Raw genomic sequence first — 23648 nt, forward strand, 5'->3', positions numbered from 1 at the left:
ACTGTACATTTACAAACAAGAAACTTCTCCTCCTGTACATCGTGTGTACTATTTGCCGCTTTCGATTCACCACTTCTCTGTGCGATAGAGAATTTCGTTGCTCGCCAAACGACAAATTTGTTTGAGAAAGCAACAACAGTTCAGCAATTTATTTATTTATTAGAATTAATATATTTGGTAATACTAAAACTAATACAAGAACGAGTACTAGCTGCCAGGGCCTACAACTCGATAGTTTGATAGAACAGTCTGTGTTATTATTAGGAAATCATATTAAATCATAGTAGTTAAGTTACAATCTTTCAAAAAATTGTTTAAAGCAGTTATATTGGTGGTAGAAACAGTAGCCAGTAGAGCAGAAGATTTGGTGGATCCGACGTGTTTTTTCCTGAAATTTTCTAAGGTGCGACAATCGTTTAAAAGATGGTCAGCTGATGCGTTATTATCACAAAATGGACATTCTTGTTGGGACCTCCTGTGAGGAGGTGTTGGTGTGTGAGTTTAGTATGTCCAATTCTGAGTCTAGCGAACTGGCTTGATAAATATCGAGGTGTATTGCTTGGGTATAGAGATTGTTTGCGCCTGTCGTTGAATTCAGAGTTCAGTAATGTTCATGAGACTTTGTTTTCAATCGCTTAGCTCACAAGCTATGTAGTTTGCATACTCTAGGCGGAATGTGAAAACCAATGGAACGGTCCAGGAGGTTCTGGAAAGGTTTTCTTATACGGAGTGTTAATTAACTTATTGTATTCGCCAGACTTCGCAAGAAAGTGTTTCCGTGGGTTTGACGGATATTCGATATGTATTCAATTTGCGTATTCTGCTAACTGAGACTTCTATTTCATCAGCAAAAGTCGTGCAGTAAAGCAAGACAAGCAATAAAAAGCACGAGCGTAATCATAGGTATAGACAGCATGCGCAATTAATATCGGAACGGTATACCTCTTGTTGGTAACAATCGTACTTGGTGGTAAAATTCGTCAGGTGCTGCAAATTATCTATACCCCCGGTTCTGTATCCAATAAATGCTTACTTCGCAGAAATTAATGCATACCTGCATTGCTTTAATATCGGGCAACGAAAGAGTTTTTATGTATGGTATTAATGCAGAATGTGCAAAGTTGGAGCAACAAATATTAACCTGTATGCATGTGGTTGAAGATAAATAAATACAACAGAGCAGTTAGTGTATAAATAAAGGATGGACAATTATGAAAACAATGCATGCCAGTTGTTTGGAAGTGGAAGTTGTAACGGGAGAATCGTCCTCAGATAGTTATCAAAATACATTCGCAACCTATGAAACGCCACATTTATTGAATATCATGTTTTATATTATAATTATTATTTTTTTTTTGTTGCTATGCGTTTATAAGTATAAAAAGTTAACGTTCAGTTTTTTTCTTTTATTATTAATTTTTTTATGAGCACATAAATTATTTGTCGTTGGTTGGTTGGTTGGTTAAAGTGGTGATTCTTCCAGAATCCAACTAGCGCTTTCGCGCCATTTTGTTGCCACATCCTCGTTGCCAACTTGTTTAACGGTTTTTTACAGCATAACTATATCCAGTCTGTGCGGTTAAGGAACCTTATTAGGTTGTTAACGTCGAGGCCAGATAGTTGCTCGAGATTCTCGAACAGCGGTTGGCCCAGGGTTAACAGTCTGTCCTTCCATAGGGCAGGGCATTCACAGAGGAAATGGAAGATTGTCTCCTTTTTCTACGGTTGTTTGCAACTGTGACAGTATGTATTGTGAGGGATACCCATTTTGGCTGCTTGTTCTCCGATAGACCAAAAGCCAGTTATGACCGCCGTTAGTCTCCAGGCATCCCGTCGTTTCATTCTTATTAATGCCGACGATTGCTTGAGGTTGTAGGTGGGCCATAACGTTCTGCTAATATTGCATTTCGTCTGGACTTTCCACCTACAGTCAGCGATTCGGAGGTATTTTTGGGAAATTGTGCTCTTGACTGCACCTAATGGTGTGAGTACCAATTCTGCAAGAGCGTTATTCATGGCAGATCCCCCTCTTGCCAGTTCATCTGCTTTTTCGTTACCTTCAATGTTCCGATGTCCCGGGACCCAGGTTAAGGTAACTTTATGGTTTTCACTCAAGATGGTGAGGCTATTCCTACTTTGTTCCACCACTTTGGAGGTTGTTGTGGCCGAACCCAGTGCCTGGATTGCAGCTTGGCTATCCGAGAGAATAGCGATATTACCCTTAAAAGAGAAATCTACGATTAGTAACCTGCAAGCTTCCCCAATCGCCAGTACTTCCGCCTGGAAGACACTGCTGGTATTAGGGAGCCGCACAGATTTCTCAATTTTAAGTCTGTAAGAATATATACCAGCTCCAACACCGCAGCCCATTTTACTTCCATCCGTATAGACTGTAGTGTCGAAGTTGTTTAGAGAGAATCCCTTATTCCATTCTTCCTTAGTTGGAAAGAGAGTGGCAAAATTCCTGTTGAAAGTTACCGTCGGGACGATGTAGTCAGTTCTCACCGAGATTAACTGAGTTTGTCGCAATAATAGACTAGCATGACCATAAGTTTTTTCTCTCCAGCGACCCGCTTCGTTTAACCTAAATATTATTTGTCGTTCTCGTTATAAAAATAAATAGCGAATTCGTACGCGTGCAGGGCTGATAATGCATCCGCACACATATACACATACTCTTGCGAGATTTTTCGCCACTTTCTATTTCCACCACGGTCTAAGTCACCCTTGCTGCTGATCGTCTAAGTGAATACCTAGCGTAGTAATGCCTGAAAATCCATATTATAACCTCCACCAACTAACACAATAATTTACATTTGCAAGGACCGCAAATTCAACAGCCATTTTTGCTTTATGTCTCCAGGCAATTTGTTTATATGTAGGATTAGTTAGATAAGGCGGTATAAGTTTGACAAATACAATATGTATTAGCTTACCCAGATTGAATTTACAATCTGAGTAGCCAAAAAGGAATTTACTTGTAGTTAAGTTTACAAATACCCAGGAGCAAAAGTTAGTTAAGTTTACAAATACCCAGTACCTAGGAAATGAGCTGGTAAGAGCCAAGCTGAATTCATCGTGAATTCTTGACACGGCGATGCCATGGGGAGTTCAGTAATAAACAACTCACATACTTTAGAATACGAGACGATTAGTTGTACGCATTTAGCTCACGCAAAAAAGTTTCCCTAATTTTATATTGTTTTGTTTAAGACATAGAAATCATAGAAAACTATTTCAAAACAAATTTCTAAAATAAAATCCAATTGTTTGTAATAGCTAATTAAACAAATCGTATTTACTCATTATATAGGTACTATTTTAAAGTATGTTTTGAACTCCCACTGAAAATCGCAGTTTTAATTTTATATAACTTTTGCAGAAAAATAAGAAAAGAAGAAAAAAATAGAACGCAGAAGGCTAAAATAGAGGCGATTATTATCATAGGCTCAAAACTTGGTATGAAATGAATGAAACCTGATACTACAAAACGAGTTCTTTGAAAACAGCCTTGTAATTAAATTTATGTGGTATGATTTATTATTATGCAATTTATTTATTTTATTATAATAATGAAAAATGGACTTCTGTATTTTTTATATGTTAATACATACTCTTATAAAACGTAAAAATATAAACGTAAAATTACGAAAATTTTTGTAAAACTGATCGACTCAAGTTCGACTTAAACTACTTGCAGAATCGTTTTTCCGCCACTTGAATGTTAACTTTGGGACTGAAACACATCGTTTTAGCAAAAAATTGCACTCCAAAAGGTCGATTTTAGCAGAAGTGGCTAAACAGCAGAATTACCAAAAACTAAAAGCCTCCGAAGGGACGGTTTTCAGTTTTAAGATGGGGATCATCCTTCTATCCCCCTCTTACAACCTTTTTTCAAAGCATGTTACATTATACAATACTAAAATATTCCCTTTTCTTACAAGGATTTATTTACATTTATTCGACTCTATTAGTAAAATTGTTTTTTACTACTATAAATTTCTCCTTACTCCCTCTGGAATAGATTGAAAAACAGGGTTTTCCTTGTTTATATTAAAAAGAGTTTTAGCCGAGAGAGGCAAATCAAATTAAAATTAACCCTTTGTGCTCGAGGCCTTTTTCGCTCGCGCGAACCAGCAACTCGAGACGATTTCGGCCAAATTCGGCGAACACATTACAAGTAATTGAAAAACATGTATAAGCACAGAAACGTACATATGTATATAAATAATAAAATTTCACTAGTTTATTCATTTATACCTATGTACAGTTTGTCAAGAATATCTTTGCATAGTGAAGAAAAATTTTAAAATTTAGCTTTGATCGAGAATTCCAACAACAAAATAAAAACCAAACAAAACACATTCCATTACTGTACTTGTCTACGACTATTATGCTGAAAACAGTGAACGACATACGCAGCCCCTAACGAGCACAAAAACTCATCCCTTAGAGAACAACTGCGTGTTTTTAGTTACATATTTACACAATACATCGGATTGTGTGTGTATGTGTTTGGTTGTATCTACACAATTTTGCCATTGATATTTTTTCTTACACACCTTTTCACACATCCGCGTTATCAGTTACAATTTTTCATTGTTTAATAAACCAAAGCGAAAAACCAACAAATGCAAATAGTTCATTTATCTATAATTAACATTATTCAACAGTGTTTTTAAGTTATTTTAATAAAAATTATAATTTTTCTAAGTTTATTTTGTAAATGATTTCGAAATGTACTGCTTGGCAACACTGTGTGGTGAGAGAGCAATCAGCTCACAGGGTACTACGGGAATTTTCAAAAATCGTGAAATAAAATCTACAAAACTACGATACGGAAGAAAGGAACTTTTCATTTACATGGGGTTCTCATTAGTTTGATCGTAACAGCTGACAGGGGACTGCGTTTACGTCGTTCACTGTTTTCAGCATTAGGCGCCAACAGTTATTCAATAAACACACACATTACAAAAACAACAACAAAAAGATGTTTACTCTATTTAAAAAGTGTCAAAAAAATCTTTGCTTAACTGATGAAAACAACAAAAAATGCAGTCTTTTGGGGTTAATATTTTGTATGTCCTCCTTGGACATCAATTACCGCTTGAAGACGATTTCACATTTATTTAATTAGTCTCGGAATATCATATTCCAAAGATATTTTTCCCCACTCTTCTCTGATGAATCTTATTAATTCAGTTTTATTAGTTGGCGATCTTTTTCCTACTTTTCTTTTTAAATGAACCCACAAATTTTCGATTGTGTTAATGTCGGGACTTTGGGTGGGAGTATCAATAACTTTGGTGCAATTGTAGAATAACCAGGACCTGCATAAATAAGATTTATGCTTGGGATCATTATCTTGATAGTATTTGTATTTAAATTTGTTCGAATTTTCCGGGTCAACAAAGCCGAATTTTCTAATACTGGAAGCCAATTCGTTTTTTAAAATATCAAAATATACTTCCTTGGTCATTATTTCGTCCAAAATTTTGATTTCACCCACTCCCATTGTTGGTACACAACCCCAAACCATTACTGACAGTTTTCCAAACTTTACGGTAGGGATAATATTTTTGTTTTGTAGTGCTGTGAGAGGCTTACGCCAAACTCTCTGGGGTCCATCATGATAGTAGAGCATCATTTTCATCTCATCTGAGAAAATAACGTCATCCCAATACTCTGTGGGCAGTGATATGTGCTCGGTGGCAAATCGCAATCTTTTATCAACGTTTTGTGCTGATAACAGGGGTTTTTTCCTAGCCACTTTTGAAGAATATTTGTGTTTTTGCAACACTTTTCGAACAGTTTTATGAGGAACTCTTAACCCGTAGTCTTTTTGCACTTGTAGAGCTAATCCTTTTGTACTGCTTTGCGGGCTATTATAAATAGTTTTAATAATTTTAGGTCTTATAATACGTTCAGATATAAGTAGATGATCTACTTTTTAGTGCTTAACTCTCAATCCGTAATTAAAAAGGTAGATTTCTCATACAGAATTTTTCTCCCAAAATCTGAGATTATAAAATAATCCTAGATAATAACCACAGTTTTTAACATTCAACCCCGTATTTTCTGTGTAATAGATCTCGAAAGGCTTATTGAGACTGTTGACCCGGATATAGTTCTATATTCCGAAACATGTACAACAGATAAAGTAAGCTTCTCAGAATCAAAATTCCCAACGCATCAAATAGTGAGGTGCGATTCATACAGTAGACATGCAGGCGGAGTACTTATGATCATGTGAAATACACTAGATTTCAAAACAATACTGAATAAATCTATAGATGAAAATACCCTATGAAAGTACCGGGAATGTTTAAATAAAACAAAACAGAGTTAAATTTCAGGCAAATCCTTCAAACTATGACCTGTCTAAAGTAACACACATGTGCCAACGTTTAACCTAGTCCTCCATGCACTCGTGGTAGACCGCATTCGTCGCATTCTCTTTGATCTCCTGGCTGTAACGCGTCTCATACCCAAAACATCGACCATAATGTGTTGTGCCGTTCCATATGAAATGCCAAGTTCACTAGAAATCTCTCTTAAGCTGGTATGACTATTTTCAAGCACGGTTGTGCCGTTCCATATGAAATGCCAAGTTCACTAGAAATCTCTCTTAAGCTGGTATGACTATTTTCAAGCACGGTTTCTTTCACTTTCTTCACGTTTTTATCGGTGTTCGACATCGATGGGCGTCCGGCACGAGGCAAATCTTCCACCACTGTACGCCCACTTTTAATGTCTTTATACCACTCGTATGCTCTTGTTCTTGATAGAGCAGATTCGCCAAATGCTTTTTGCAACATTTTCAGTGCATCGGAACACGAAATTTCGCTCGCAACACAAAATTTCAAACAAACTCTTTGTTCAACAAAATTATCCACGGTAAAACGCGACAAATTGAAAAAAGTTGACTGATGTAAACAAACGTCAGGCAGACATTAATGATCCGATGGCACAGATGTGTGTCTTAGAGTCCTACCAACATATGGACCGGTTCCTACGTGCGCGGTTCGTTTAAATTAAACATTCCCGGTACTTTTTGATCATAGGGTATATGGTGCTAGTTATTCAGCTAAAAAATTGCAAAACCAAATGGGAAATCGGGGTGATCTATCACTCACCTAGTGCAAGTGATGCGGATTTTCTTACCTAGATGGAGGCCATTTTGTCGGAAATACGCGACAACTTGGTAAATACTATTACTATTGGCGACTTCAATATAAACCTTAATATAGTTTCGACATATAGTAAGAAACTTAAAGAGATTTTCGCTCAACAAGCAATGAAGCAACTAATAAATTTTAATACACGGGTTACTGAACACACTGATCGACTTACTTACTCGAATACTGATGAAGTAGTATGTGAAAAAACAGAGGAACAAAGAATATCAGATCATGAAAGTATATTATTCCAGTGCAACATAAGCCCAATACTACAGTGTCAGATTTAACTTCTCTGCCCTGCATAGTTTCACCACTGATGTTATGCAGGAACAGATTAGCAGCTGTCTGATGTTCATAATGAAACAGTTAACCACTAAAAAGCAAATTCACGTTAAAACTAGGAAAGAATGGTATAACAGACAATTAGTCGAAACTAATAAAAAAAAGTTTGTAGCATCCTTATATTTTATAAGTATTAATGTATTTATTTCTATATGGCAACACCTGTTAAGATTTAATTTAAAGTTTTGTTACATATATGGCAATGCCCCAAAAGTGTAATGACTACTACATAGAGGTCTTTTTTCAAACTCTAAATTTGAATTTTCTATAATAATAGAATTGCTTTTGCCTATAAAAAGCCGGCGCGCTTTTGGAAAGAACACATTCCGTTTGGTAATCGGCAGTGAGCAGAGCTTAGGTGCAAGAGCAATGACTACCTTTGTAGTGTGGACAGCGTTGGCTGGCCGCTGCAAAACAGGTGTTGCTCTTGCTCGCGCAGCTTAGCTTACTATGTAAACGCATTTGTTTTTAGTTTTTCGGTTTTTTTTATTACGGTTAAAAATACAAGAGTTATATTTTATAATAAATTAAATTATATTTTATAATAAAATAAATACAACTTTACAACTGGCGCCCAACGTGGGGCCAATTTGCCCTATATTCCAAGACTGCAAAGCGGCATGGCTGTATCGTTTACAACGGAGCAATTCGAGCGGTTGATGAATTTAGTTCATACCAGCAATGACCGCACAGGAACATTTACCTCATGTAGCGCGCGTTACAATGGTGAACGTGGTCCAGCAAAAGTGGAAGAGTTCATTGCGGTAATTTCAACATTCAAAGCGGTGGAGAAAATTACTGATGTGGACGCGGTAAAATGAATACCAATGCTACTTGAGGGTGATGCTGCAGAATGACGGCGTGGCATTAAAGATCAAGCCGTTGATTTTGCTGATGTTACACGTAGACTGCGCGAAATATTTTCACCTTCAAAACTGGCCTGGCGAAATATTTGAGCTAAAGCAACAGAAGAGTGAAACGACAGGCACCTTTGTTCGGAAGAAGCGAGCTTTATTTTCGCAGCTAGATATCGTTCCTGCCGAAGCAGAACAACTAGACATGCTATTTGGTATGGTGCACGCAAAAATCCGGGAAAGAGTAAGCCGACAGAATATTTCATCTTATGAAGATTTGCTCAGCGAGGCTCGAGAAGCCGAACTTTTTTTAAGTGAACGTAGGTGTGGAAACTCTGATCAAACTGGAAAGAGTGTTAACATTGAAGTGGCATTGCGTTGCAATTTTTGCCGAAAGAAAGGTCACACGCCGGAAAACTGTTTCAAAAAACAAAAGGCCGATGTTGCGGAAGCTCAGTCAATGGCAATTGCACAGGCAGTAACTGTTAAACCTAAATTTGCTTGCTATGATTGTATCAGGTCAGTCCATAAGTTCGTGCATATTTTACCCATAATTTCACTTTTGTACGATTTTTGCATACAAAAAATTATTCGCGGAATATAACGGAACCATTTATATTTTCTTTGATATATTGTGCATTCAACAAGTAATAGAAGCACGTGTTGTTAAAAAATAAGCGGATAGAAGCACGTGGTGCTAAAAAATAAAATGAAATCTTCGAACGCGTATAAGAGGCATATTTTGTATTTTTTTTATAAAAGTGGTAAAAATGCAACAACTGCTGCTGCAGAAATAAACACTGTTCACGGAGAGGATACCGTGAGTGTAAGGACTGTGCAAAAGTGGTTTTCAAAATTGCGAAGTGGTAACTGCGACGTGGAGGATGCCCCGCGCGCTATTCGTCCTGAAGTCTATAACTCCCACACCTTGCTCGAACTCGGGGAAGCTGAGCCAAATTTGACAGTCGATATGATAGCTCAGAGGTTAAATTCATCGCATGGAATAGTTCACAGGCACCTGGTTCAGTTGGGAAAGGTTTCAAAGCTGTGAAAATAGGTTCCGCATAGACTTTCCGTCGCCAACCTTCAGCAGAGAGTGAATGTGTGTTCTCAGCTGCTGCAACGGCTTGAAAATGAAAGTTTTTTGAACCGTATCGTTACTGGTGATGAAAAATGGGTCCTTTACAATAATCCTGTTCGCAAACGCCAATGGTTAGATAAAGATGAAACGACCCCTAGAGATGGCCTTCACCCCAAGAAGATTCTCATGTCTATTTGGTGGGATATGGCCGGTATTGTTTATTATGAACTTCTGTAACCAAATCAGACAATAGCTGCTGATTATTGCTCCCATCAGCTATCAAACCTGAATGAGGAACTTAACAACAATCGACCGTCTTTAGTGAATAGACGCAAAGTTTTGTTTCACCACGACAACGCAAGACCTCATACCGCAAGGCAAACATTAGGCAAGCTGAACGAGCTCGGATGGGAGCTAATGCCGCATCCTCCATACTCTCCGTATATTGCACCTTATGATTATCATCTTTTCCGTGGACTTCAATCCCATATGAGTAACAAGAACTACTCCTCAAAAGAAGTTATAAAAAGGGATATCGAACCTTATTTTGGCTCCAAGAACAACAAATTTTTTGAGCAGAGAATTAAAAATTTGCCTAAACGTTGGGAAGACAATGCAAATAATAAAGGAAAATATATTATTGATTAATAAATACTTTAAACATCTCTAGAGGAGTTTTTGAGTGCTTTCTTTTGGCTTCTACTTTGTTTACATATGTACATACGGGTGCTTTTTTGAGCATATACACATATACACATACTTCAAATACGCCTATATCGCTTCTTTTGTTAATACTACTTCACTCATATCTCCTCTAATACTTCTATTTGCAGGCGTCAACAAGCCTTCATGGTGGGTTTGCAAAAAGTTGAAGGCAATGGCGGAGGAAGTGCATCTCACAGTCCCGGAAAATTGCATGGGGCCCAGCAGGATTTGTTCGAGTTGTTGGAGCGTGTGCAGTGCTCACGCTTGGATGATCAGAGATGTGTATTGCCGTCGTATTTCTCACAGGTAAAAACTTAGCAACAAATTAATAGATTCAAATATACTGCCTAAGTATTTTATGAATGAACGCCTCAACACATTAAAACTGTGAATGTATGAAACAACACCAAAACAACATTTCTGTTCAGTATATTTCTATTCAGTCGTTAGTCAGTTACTTTCAGAGTTATTGAAAATACTTATAAAAAGTTTTTGTAATACGATTAGGTGTATTTACACCCAACTCTGTTTTAACGCGGTAGATACATCCCTTAAAAATGCGTGCAAAAAAATCGTGATGCGACATATGGTAAATTTAGAGATAGGTTCCACAACTTAAAAAAATCGTGTAAGTTGAAAAACTCTATATATTTTCCCAAAAAACCGTGCAAAAGAAGTAATAATGAAATCCATATTACATAAGTACGTATAAAACAAAAACAATTCATCTTTATAACAAAAAAATTCAAATTATAGTAGTGTACAGTAAAAATTTAATCCATAAGTCCCAAACATATAAAAATTCAAAATGAAATTAGGAAAAAAGTAAATTTTGTAACTGTTCATCGCTACTTGTCTGTGCCCGTTATAGCCATCCCTGGTTATCAGGGAAGTGTTAGCGTGCAGTTTGTTGAACCGCTGCTATTGGGATTCCGTGTGGGCTCATAAAGTCGATTATCTCATCTATCTCGCTCGTTGGTCCGTTACAGTTAAATTGAAGAAGCTTGAAGCTCCTCGGGAGTACTGTTGTTGTAGCAGTAACTTTGCCCTGTCAGTGTAGTGTAATCACCGGTCGTCCTCGTCTAGCTCATCTAACGGTAGGCCCAGGAAACTAGCTGTTTCGACGGGTTGGGTCCAGAGGGAGAGGGGAGTTAGATGAGTGGGTTTGATGGGGCATGTGAAAAGGTGGTTAGTGTCGTGCGGGGTGCCTTCACATGCTGGACATATGTGTAGTATGTCGGGGTCGATAAGTAGGAGTTTAACCTGCTACAGTATCCAGAACGTAATTGTGCCAAGGTTACGCGAGACTCTCGAGGAAGTTAGAGCTCTTTGTCTGCGATTGGTGGTGGGTGGACTCCGATAACGGCATTCGGGGGTCAGGAGCTTAAGAAGGTGGTGAGAGTCTGCCGATGAATGTCGTTTATGGCCTGTCTGTACACTGCTCGATCCAGTAGCTAGCTGACTGTCTGTTTTGTCTTGGATCTCGTCCGCGTAGTTGAGGAAATGCCTTCTGATGTGACTGGGAAGTGGCTCAGGCTCAAGCAGGTGTCTGCATGGGTGAGGCCTACGGTAACACCTTAACAGAAACTGCTTACTGAACAGTTTGTTATGCTCCTTAACAAGCAGCACAAGGGCGTCATCATGTAGGTGTTGTATCGGTGACATCATAAGACATCCTGTCGCGGTCCTTAATGCAGTGTTTTGGCAGGTCTGTAGCTTCATCCACTGCAAATCACTGGCTCCAGGCGACCAGACAGGCGCAGCATAGTTTAGAACCGGTCGGCCTATTGCTTTAAAAGTCGACAGCAACATTTCCTTGTCTTTGCCCCAAGTGCTACCGGCAAGCGACTTGAGAACCTTGTTGCGATTCTGTACTTTAGTACTTTGAGAAGGAGAGTTAACTCGCTGTCAAAGTTAACTCCCAATATTTTGGGGTTGTTAACCGTCGGAATTTTTGTGTCATCGACTTTTACCTTGAGTTGTAGCTTGACCTCCTTTGTCCAGGTAGTGAAAAGAGTCGCCGTGGATTTAGTGGGGGAGAGTTGTAAGTTTCTCGCAATGAAAACGCGAGAAAGGCTGGCGAGGTAGTCGTTTACTTTTGAGCATAGGCCATCAATGTCATTGCCCGACGCCATTATCGTGCAGTCGTCGGCGTATGAGACCAGGGAGACTCCCTCTGGAGGCTGGGGGAGTTTCGGGATATAGAACTTAATAAGCAAGGGTGAAAGGACACCACCTTGCGGAACTCCTTGCTATATTTTTCTCTGTTTAGATGTTTGGTCTCGAAATATCACCGACGAATGACGACCACTCAGGTAGTTCGCGGTCCACCTCTTCAGCCCTGGCGGGAGTGTCGACTGTAAAATGTCGTCTAGTAACGTGGCATGGCTGACTGTGTCGAAAGCCTTTTTCATGCTATAGTCAGCTATAGCAGCGTATTATTTGTGGTATACTCTCCTACACATACCTTCACGTCGTGCACATGTTTCTCCTCTGATTCCTTTTCGGCATCTCCCGCACTCCGACATTGCTCTTAGTGATTATCCGTTACTTTTGGAGGGAGAAAGGCAGCAGCTATCTGCTTAGAATTTTACTATATTTGCTTTAAGAATATTTAGGTAATCAGTTATTTTTAATATTTATTATTTTGCGTTATTTCGCTCAATTTGCGTATCCAAGTGTGCTAATATGCAATTTTTCGAGAGCAATCAAAAACACATCCGTTTACATTGACACCAATTCGTATAGTTTTGTCAGTGAAAGATGGAGCGCAGGCAACAAATACGGGTATTAGCTGCCCTATACTAAAAAACAATTATTTATTAAAAAAAAATCTTAGATTGCAATTTCTCAAACTGCTCCGAAATATCAAAACAATTAGAGAATGTGGAAGGTGTTAGTGCAAACTAGCATTGCGTCCACTCTTCAACTATGCCGGCGAGATCCAGGACAAAACGAGCCGACAACTACTGGACCGGACAGTGTTTAGATAGACAATAAACGACATTCATCGGGAGATCCTCTCCACCTTCTTAAGCTATCGACCCCAGAATGCCGTAATAGGAGTCCAACCACCACCCATAGCAGATAAAGAGCTTCAGCTACCCCGAGAGACCCGCGTAACCTTGGTACAATTACGTTCTGGATGTTGTAGCAGGTTAAACTCCTACTTATCCATAAATGGCCATGATATATATTACCAAACGTATGTCCACAATATGAAAGCACCCCGCACGACACTAACCACTTTTTCACATGCCCCATCAAACCCACCCATCTAACACTCCTCTCCCTCTGGACCCAACCTGTCAAAGCAGCAAGTTTCCTGGGCCTACCTTTAGATGAGATAGACGAAGACGACTTTTGATTTACTCTACAGCATTAAGCGTTGAGTGGCAGAAAATTGCAGGTAATGAAACCAAAGTACATATTGGTAAAAAGTAGGCATCGACGTTTGGAAGCAGTTATTAAAGCTAAAGGCGGCCCAACAAAGTACTCGTTTTTTTCTATTATTTCAATAAAATATTCTTTACATGGCTATGTACGAATAATGGTTTTGCATAAAATTGTGCCATACTTCGTTCTTACCTTAAATCCTCTAAATTCAGAAAAGAGTTTGGAAATTTTTGTTCCTTAAATATTAAACAAAAATGTTATTTTTTAGGAATATTTTAAAACTTTGTTCTTTTGTAAAAATCGTGCTAAGTATCAGATGAATCTGTTTATAAACTGAACGAAGGAATTGTGTGACCACTGATCAAATAATGATTATTAAAATCCTTTACTTAATTTTAAGTTTTCATTTAAAGTTTAAAATTAAATATTTGGATTGAATTTATCGGAATATTTTTTTAATTTTTAACGTTAGATTTAATAATTTGCTTTTAATTTTGTAATAAAACGCCATTCGAAGTATTACAAAAAACTGAGTTTAGCAGATACAACCTCATTTATAAAAATGAAATAAATAAAATGATTTACAAGGAATCCCACCCTTATGAAAACTTGTTTTTGGATAAATGATTTACTGTTTGTATACTGCAGCTGCCTATGTATTTCCCATGTTTCAAATATGATTGATGTACCATTTGCAAAAATTATAAATTTTGCTATTTATTATTATCCTAAAATCCAACGATTCAAATATAATTATATAATTTAGAAACAGAATCATATTTTGAGCTATCGAAGTTACAAGGAGTTAATTTTTGGAATAAGGAATGTCCGCTTTAAGGAAAAGGACTTTATTTCTTTCGAAATGAGGAAGGAGCTGCCGTTACGGCGAATGGCGAGCGCCATTCTGACCGAATATTTGTTTTCAAAAATTAATCAGCTAAACAGCGACGTCATTGGGTTCCAACAAGACGGTACAACTTGCCATACAGCGCGCTTAACAATCGATTTGTTGCAATGTTCAAGCCACTATTTACGCTTTACGGCCAGATTTATTGGAAAAAGTAATCATAAATTGTGACTCGTAGCCGCGGCGGACATATACCGGATATCAAATTCAAAAAATAAATGCCATGAAATTATCTACCATCAATAATATTTCTGTTTTATATTATCATTGTAAATTCTTAAGCACGTAAAAAACACCCTATAAAAACGCACTTACTTATATATGTATGTTTATAATTCACCCATTTGTCAGTAGTAACGTAAAAGTAAGTAAAATTTCAGGAAACCTGCGGGTGTATCATACTACACTACATATGTTTGAATTCTCCAGCTTAATTTGTTGCAGTACAGAGTGCGCCATCTAGTAGAGCATAGCATTGATAGCAATATGCCTACGTCAGGGCAGACGTGTAAGCTCGATAGAAAGTATGAACATGGTTTGAGACTATGCTAAATAAAATCAGAGAACATACCATATATGGTATAAGGACAAGTTACCAAGGGCATCGCCTTATATACAAGGTGGCGCAAAAGTAACCTTGCGATGTTTTTTGGCTGTAATTTAAAAAAAAATGAAAATCTTTGATTCTTCTTGTGGATTATTTTTATTTGGTCTTTTAATTTTTTTTACATTCTTCTTCTTCTTCTTAATTGGCGCGATAACCGCTTACGCGATTTTGGCCGAGTTTAACAAAGCGCGCCAGTCGTTTCTTTCTCGTGCTAACCGGCGCCAATTGGACACACCAAGTGAAGCCAAGTCCTTCTCCACCTGATCTTTCCAACGCAGAGGAGGCCTTCCTCTTCCTCTGCTACCACCAGCTGGTACCGCATCGAATACTTTCAAAGCCGGAGCGTTTGTATCCATTCGGACGACATGACCCAGCCAACGAAGCCGCTGGATCTTTATTCGCTGCGCTATGTCTATGTCGTCGTAAAGCTCATACAGCTCATCGTTTTTTTACATTAAGTCGAGAATATGAAGTCATGTAAATGGCCGCCACCACAGTTGATTGCCATTTGAGCCCTTTTTATGACATTTTCCATCACTTTGGCCAAAACTTCCGGTGATAGGTCCTCACATTCTTGACGGATATTTTCTTTAAGAGCTGCAAGAGTCTGAGGCTTGTTGACATAAACCCGCGACTTCACAAAAGCCTCACAAAAAGAAGTCTGGAGCGGTCAAATCAGGCGATCTTGCTGGCCAGTGCAAATCGCCAAAACGGGAGATTAGGCCCCCGTTTTGTGCATCCTTCAGCATATCGGTTGTGGCACGTGCAGTGTGTGCCGTTGCTCCGTCCTTTTGGAACCACATGTTTTCCAATCCCAATTTATCAAGTTGCGGCAAAAAGTACTCGTTGATCATTGCTCTGTAGCGCTCACCATTCACAGTAACCGTTTGGCCCGTGACGTCTTCGAAGAAAAAAGGTCCGATGACTCCTCCAGCGAAAACAGCACACCATACCGTGACTTTGAGCGGGTGTAATGGCTCTTCGTGGGTTACACACGGATTTTCAGTGCCCCAGAAGCGTAAATTTTGCTTATTTACTTACCCGCTAAGATGGAAATGCGCCTCATCACTCATGATTATTTTTGATGAAAAATCATCTTCCTCTTGATGGTGATTAAGGATGGCTTGAGCGTATGTTAGACGCGATTGGCGGTCAGCAGCTAACAGCTAATGCACCGTCTGGTCTTTGTACGGAAATATCTTCAAATCTTGTACCAAAATTCGCTGTAAAGACCGTCGACTGATACCCATTTGCGTGTCACGTCGTCTTGTCGATGTCGACAGCGCTTCCATGACATCCTCGGCTACACAGCAATATTCTCTGCAGAACGGCTACTCCGGGGTCTACCACGCCTGGCAGCATCTCGTGTTGTGCCAGTCTCTTCGAGGCGAGCGGCTAAACGTCGCAGTGTTTCACCAGTAGGCGTTGGACGGCGAAGAAATCTGCGACGAAATTCACGTTGTGCCAAAGTCACCGACCGATTATTGGTCAAATAAATAGTCAGCAATATTCCGCGTTCTGGAGCAGTGTAGCGTAACATTGTTTATTAACGTGTATTTCACATGTGTTTACTACACAAATGTCACAACAGAACTGACATTAGAGACCAATCGCAAAATTTATAGCATTTTCTGATAGGAGGATTACTTTAGCGCCACCTGTTATATACAAGGTGAAGTCCAAAATAAACACGACTGGCGTCATAAAAATGTTTTTGATGGCGCCATCTTTTTAATGAGTTAGTGTGTTGGAAGGTATATCCCCAGCTGAATCCCAATGAAAGCTTCGTGATATTCGGTTCAGTGGAGCGAAGTTATTGCGTCTAAAGTGTCAGTATGTGTGTGTCATCGTACAAAAACGAGTTTCGAACAAAGAGCTAATATCAAATTTTGTTTTAAAATCGGTAAAACGATTACCGAATCATTTGAATTGATGAAAAAAGTTTATGGCCATGATTGTCTTTCTCATGCCAGAGTTCATGAGTGGTTTATACGTTTCAGAGATAGTTGTGAGGACATAAATGAAAAGGCTTGGAACGACATCCTGAAAGACATTGCGGTCAATGTCCTGAAACACTCTTTCGAAAAGCTTTTAGATCGCGCAAAACAGTGTATCGAGGCCAGAGAAGACTATTTTGAATAAATAAACTCAAAGTTATCATAGCAAAGCTCCTCTCGTTTCTATTTTAGCTCAGACTTGTTTATTGTGGATTTCTCCTTGCATGATGAAATACTTTTATTTGGATTAAGTAAATTTTTTTTTATCATTAGTACTAGCAATACTTCAATACTTTACATTTCTTACAGTAATATATTTCACTTATTCCAATGAATTGTACTCATTTTTGTTTAAATACTATATAAGTTTTTTTTTCATTTTCTGTTTCTATTGGCAATGCATTGTACAATTTCAGTTTTATACTATTTATACCTAATTCAAAGTCATTAGTATTTCTTAGTTCATATTTTTTGTTGTCTTTTACGTATTGTATCCTATCCAATAAATGCACTGGTGCATTTTTAATTTTGTGAATTGCCATAGGGGTATTTAGTTCATCGTTCTCTTATATGAAGCCACTTTAAAGTCTCGTAACATAATTTTTGCAATCTTTTCATTTGTGTTTGGTTGCAGCATGTATACATATGTGGTTGTGGAACAATATTTAAAATGTGGTTTAATCATGATATTATATATTTTATTTTTATTGCGGTCATTATATGTACTTTAATGCGAATTCTTCTGAAGTATGCTAATTGTTTACTAAACTGCTTGCATATATACTCAATACGATCCTTAAATTTTAATTCTTTGTCAATAAATACTCCTAGATATTTGATTGTGTTAATTATTTCAATTTTGTTGTTGTTTATTTGTAATTCCAATGTCCCGCTAATGTTAATTTCTGGCATTTTTGTTTTTTTTTTCTCATTTAATTTAAGTTTGTTCATTTTTAACCCTTTAGTAATCTCGTCTATATCAGTTCATATTTTATTTTTACATTCTTTCTCGCTTTTTCCTTCAGCATAAGTCAGGGTGTCATCAGCATATAGTACTATTTTACATCTCCTTATAACCTTTTCTAAATCATTCCAAAATTGATCCCTGTGGTACTCCTTTTTAGTCATTCCATATTCCGACAACTTACCATTTACTCTAGTTCTTTGGTGTCTATCTTCTTAAACCATTTTAGTTCCACTCCGCGAACACCATATTTTCACATTCTTTTGTACCAAAATCAAATCGTCTCAAATGGCCTTTTGAAATCTAAAAAAAATCAATTTTATTTTGTTTTTCACTGGTTTTCCATTCATCAATGACATAATTTATAGATGGCAAAAAGTTTATCAGCTTCCAAATATTCTATAAGTTGCTGTTTCACTACGCTTTCCAAAATCTTTTCAATTTTTTAATTTATTATAGGCCTAAATTCTTCATCTCTTTTTACTTCATTTATTTTCCGAACCGGAGTTACCATTGACGCTTTCAGTGAATTTGGAAATTACACCTCTCGTTATTGACGTATTTACTTTATTTTGCTCCATGTATGCCATATTTTGCTCCATTTATCTGTTAAATTTTTCACGGTTTTACATACCTATGTTATAAAGTTCTCCTAATGTAACCTCTCTAAATTTAAATACGCTTTTTATATCCCTTCAATGTAATTTAGATATTGTATATACTCAATTGACATATTAATTTCTACTATGCTTTAAATAAAATAATGATTAAATTTATTTGCAATCGCCTCATCGTCGTCATATGTCACCCCTCCAAATTCTACACAATCTGATTTTGCTGTTTCTTCACATAAAACTAGTTCTTTAATTCTTTTCCACATTTGTTTCTGCCGATGTGTATTTGTTATACTATTTCTCATATATGTATGTATTTGATTTTTCGGTTATTTATTTCCATTTTATATCTACATATTTCTTATTTTTGTATACCTAATGGGAGTTCCATTTCTCAAGAGTTTGATAGTTTCGCTAGTTTGTTTAGACTATAGTTGAACCATCTCTTTGATTTCCCATACTCGCTTATCTTTGTCCTTGTATTATTTGAAATTATGCCTTTTAATATTGTCTCTATTTGTATTACATTACTAGCGAAAACCCGCCCGTTCTGCTGGTCGTCTTTAAAAAAATCTAGATTAATTAATTAAATTAAGCCAAAAAATACTGTGTTTTTTATAAAAATTCTCGCGCATGAATAGTAATGAAAGAAGTTTTGAATAGTAGTAGCAATTAAAAAACGTTTGATGTGATTTTCTTTATTCCTTTTTTTATTGTAATGCTCTTTGGTATACAATATTCTTCGTTTTTCCATGCGTTGTTGAATAACTTTGCCGCCTGCATAGCACATGCCCAGTATTTCAAACTTGAATTTTAATGCATGACAATATTGACAGATCGTATTCATTGTGCCAATATTCACCGATTTAAGCATACTATACTCAAGCACAGGATTGTAATTATTGAAACGCAACACGATGTAAGTTAATATTATTTAGATTGATTTGCCTTGCTTCTTGATTTCCTATTCTTTGATTTTGACGTCTTGCAATTTGACGATGTTGTTCCATTCGAAATCTATTCGTGGCTCTTTGTTCAGCAGATGAACGAGCTGAAGTGACCTCGCTTGACGGTCTCGACAATTTGTAAGACGATTTTCATGTTGTTCGTTTGTTTCATTTGCTCTTGAATTTATCCTGTTTTGTGTTTCTACAGAACGACGACCAATATTTTGTCTACGTCGTGTCATTTTTGTTTCTACAATTGTTCACTGAAAAGAATGTGTGAAGAATAGTGTTTATACCTACCTTCGCCCGTTGTAAAGTTAATTAGAAGAAGATGTGATGACGCTCAACAAAATCATTATAACATTTCTTCTATTTGACTGCGTTATGATGTCACTGTAATGGTATCATTGCAAAAATGTCAAATAATTTCTTTTTTTTCTAATTTTGTTACCATCAAACGGGAAAAAAATTTGATGAAAATATCAACACTATTTGTCCACTGTACTCGGTTCTATGCGCACTTTCTTCTTAATTGATCACGACTAAATGACGTCACTATTGAACTAATTTTGAAGAAAATTGATTTTATTTCTTTGTTTAAAATAACTTTCATATTTTGTTGTCCTTTTTTTCATCCAGAAAATTTTGTGTATATACTCACGCAAATTTATCGCTATACTGTTTTTTTCTCGGAACGCATTACTTTGAAGAGCATGTGATAAATACAATTTCTCCGTTGTACAGTTAGTAGTCGACGCGATGACGCTCAAAAAATTACTTTAATTTTCTTCTTTTGTAACCACAATATGACGTCACTATTGAATAAATGTTTATCAACATTGATTTTATTTCTTTGTTTGAAATAATTTTCATATTTCGTTATCTTTTTGGCAATTAAGAAAAAACTTGTGTATATACTCACGTAAATTTACCACTGTTCACTTTGCACTAACAAAATAAAATTTCTTTCTTTTCCAGCTTTATCGTGGCAAATAATATTTTGAAACAATTTTGCGTGAAAAGTTTTAAATATTTCAGTAAATCTTCGGTTCCTATCAAATAGATGCAAAATATTCTAAATATTTACTCAAATGGTTGTTCTTATCAGAAAACAATTTAAAAAACGTAGTTTTCTCTGGAGAAAAAATACTCACGTGTTGTTTGCTTGAAAATCAGATCAGAAAGAAAGTTTGAGCGCGTCGTTGTTCCGTTCTGCATTTGCATAGATGCGCTCCCCTTTACACATAAACAACAACATCAATCATATGATACATACACTTCGTCGTGTACGAAAAAGCGGAGAAGAAGAAGAGAACTGTTCTATTCCCCTCCGCTTTAACCCAGCTATGTGTTCAGGTGCAAATGACGTTTTTGCGTGAAGTCTGATATAAAATAAGTTCTATTTAGTCTTGTTAAATTTATATAAAGTTTTCCAGGCCAAGCAAAAAAACTGACATATATTTGCTTCAACCGTATATTTGTGAGTACACAGGTAATTAATATATGAATGGTATAGGTAATATCTCATATTAGCATAACCTTTCTGCAAAAAATTAAGGAAACGATCACCAATCACGCCGGCAATGATTCAATGAATTTTTCACTATAACTGACTTCAGATTAACGTTTATATAATAAGCGTATATGTAACATTTTAAAATTTTTTTTAATTTTTAATAATAAGTGATCTTCCTCTTTCTCTTCCTCTTCCTCTTCCTGAAGCTATTCCTTTTCCTCTTCCATCTCCAGCTCCATCTCCTTTCTTTATCCCGGAAACGGGCAGTAAAAATTACTTCACTTAAAAGCTTTCATCAACAGCTTCCATCTGATACCAATATTGTACAAACACATCCAAGGGTACCTTGGTCCACCTTTTCGGCTATATCTCGAGACCCTGGTCACTCAGAGATCTAAAAAATACTCTGTATTAAAGCACTCATCAGCTCATATTCTAAATTTCTTCCGTTGAGATGTTTTTGAAATAGTAATTTATTGTTAAAAAAGTATTCTACCTTTTAGTATATTTGTGAATTACAGTTTTTATTTCTATTATATTCGTCTCAATATTTGAGACCACATAGTTTATTATTGTTCTTGAATATGTTGAGATCTTTGGACTTTCTCGCATTTTTTCATGTAAGCTATTGAATATTTCTTCTACTTGGTATTTATAATAGGTGCATATATATACACCAATCTGAAAATAAAACTTACGTCCGACAGTTAAACATGGGGGTGGGTCGATAATAGGGATAGTATGTCCTCTGCTGGTACTGGAAATTTGTGCCTTATTAACGGCAATATGGACCACAAACAATACCTCACAGTTATGAAAGTGCTGACAAGTTGGGAATTAAGGACTATTTCCAGTACTATCAAGACAACGATGCCAAGCATAAGGCACTTGATGTCCGTTTGTGGCTTATGTACAACTGCCCTAAAGTACTTTAAAAACCACCACAATCTTCAGACATCAATGTAATTGAACATCTGTGGAAAACCAACTGAAAAAGCATGTTATTAGGAACAAGAAAGATCTAGAAGATGATATTAAAGAAGAGTGGGGTAAATAGATTCCTTAATATCCAAGAAGCTGGTCCATGCCAAGATGACTGAATTCTGTGAGAAAAAATAAAGGCTTGCCGTATTATATTGTTTTTTCTTAAACATTATTTGCCTAACTCCACTTTATATAAATTTCCGAGTTCTTTTTTGTCATGTATTTTTTCTAAGTTTTTATGTTTGTATTTTCTATGTACAAATGAGTTGAAGTTTGTTTATGTGTTTCGTAGTTTTGAAAAATACGCTTGAAGAACGTAAATAAATGTAAACCGACCATCCGCTGAAAGACTTCAGTCGGTATCTCGTGAATAACTTTAGTAATGCTGGCTTGTAATGCCTGAATCGAAACTGGTTTATCCACAAAACATTTAGACATCACATACCCCCACAAATAGAAATCCAAAGGTGTGAGATCACACGATCTTGGCGGCCAATTCACTGGTCCGAGACGAATCCATTGTTTCACGGGCTGTATGGCAAGTAGCGCCGTCTTATTGGAACCAAATGTAGTGGAGATCACGGGCTTCAATTTCCGAGCTTCTTCATCAAAAATTCGTTTATCATGGCGCGATCGCGTTCGCTATTCACTGTTACTTCAGTGCCAGCCTCGTTGTTGTTGTAGCAGCATACTAAACCCTGTCAGTGCAACGTAGTTACCGGTCGTCTTCATCTAGCTCATCTAACAAAGGCCCAGGAAACTTGCTGTTTCGACAGGTTGGGTCCAGAAGGAAAGAGGTGTTGGATAAGTGGGTTTAATAGGGCATGTGAAAAGATGGTTAGTATCGTGCGGGGAGCCTTCACATGCTGGACATACATATATTTGGTATGTTGCAATCAATTCTGGATATCTATCCACTCTTACCTGGAGCTTAACCTCCTACAATATCCAGAACTTAGTTGTGCCAAGGCTACGCGGGCCTCTCGTGGTAGTTGAAGCTGGGGATACGGGATACGGTACACTAGACACTAGGGAAAAACCCGAGTCATTCCGGTAACGTAGAACCGGCTGCCATGGGAATGGCTGAAGCTCTTCATCTGCTGTGGGTGGTAGTTGGACTCCGATTACGGCATTCTGGGGTCGAGAGCTTAAGAAGGTGGTAAGAGTCTCTCGTTGAATGTCATTGAACGTATGTCTAAACACTGTCCGGTCGAGTAGTTGCCGGTTAGTTTTGTCCTGGATTTCGTGGAAATAGTTGAAGAGGTGCCTCCTAACGTGCCTGGGAGGTGGCTCAAGTTTTAGCAGGGGTCTACATATGTAGGTGAAAGCTACGGTAGCACCCGAGTAGAAACTGTTTGTATTTTGTTGTGCTCCTTGACTGGTAGTATCTGTATCTGCGCTGACTCGTAGCCCTGGGCGCTCTGCACGTAAACACGCGCACGAATTAAGAATGAGCCGTGAATCTCTGCGAACAATTTTACAGAAAGACCTAAAATTTCACCCTTACAAGATGTGTGTTGCTCAGAAGCTTGAGGAAATTGATGTTGAACTGA

The 23648-nt window shown here is 37.3% G+C and overlaps 1 protein-coding gene across 3 annotated transcripts in view; it reads left to right on the forward strand.

Moving 5' to 3' along the window:
• LOC129246906 (rap1 GTPase-activating protein 1) overlaps window positions 1–23648 on the forward strand; it is a 115345-nt gene that overhangs the window by 44190 nt on the left and 47507 nt on the right. For all 3 annotated transcript variants that reach the window (XM_054885634.1, XM_054885633.1, XM_054885635.1), the window contains exon 3: window positions 10292–10469. In XM_054885634.1, coding sequence (XP_054741609.1) covers window positions 10292–10469 — 178 coding nt within the window. The remainder of the gene's footprint in view (window positions 1–10291; window positions 10470–23648) is intronic.

Source organism: Anastrepha obliqua, chromosome 5 (genome assembly GCF_027943255.1).
Source record: "Anastrepha obliqua isolate idAnaObli1 chromosome 5, idAnaObli1_1.0, whole genome shotgun sequence".
NCBI lineage: Eukaryota > Metazoa > Arthropoda > Insecta > Diptera > Tephritidae > Anastrepha > Anastrepha obliqua.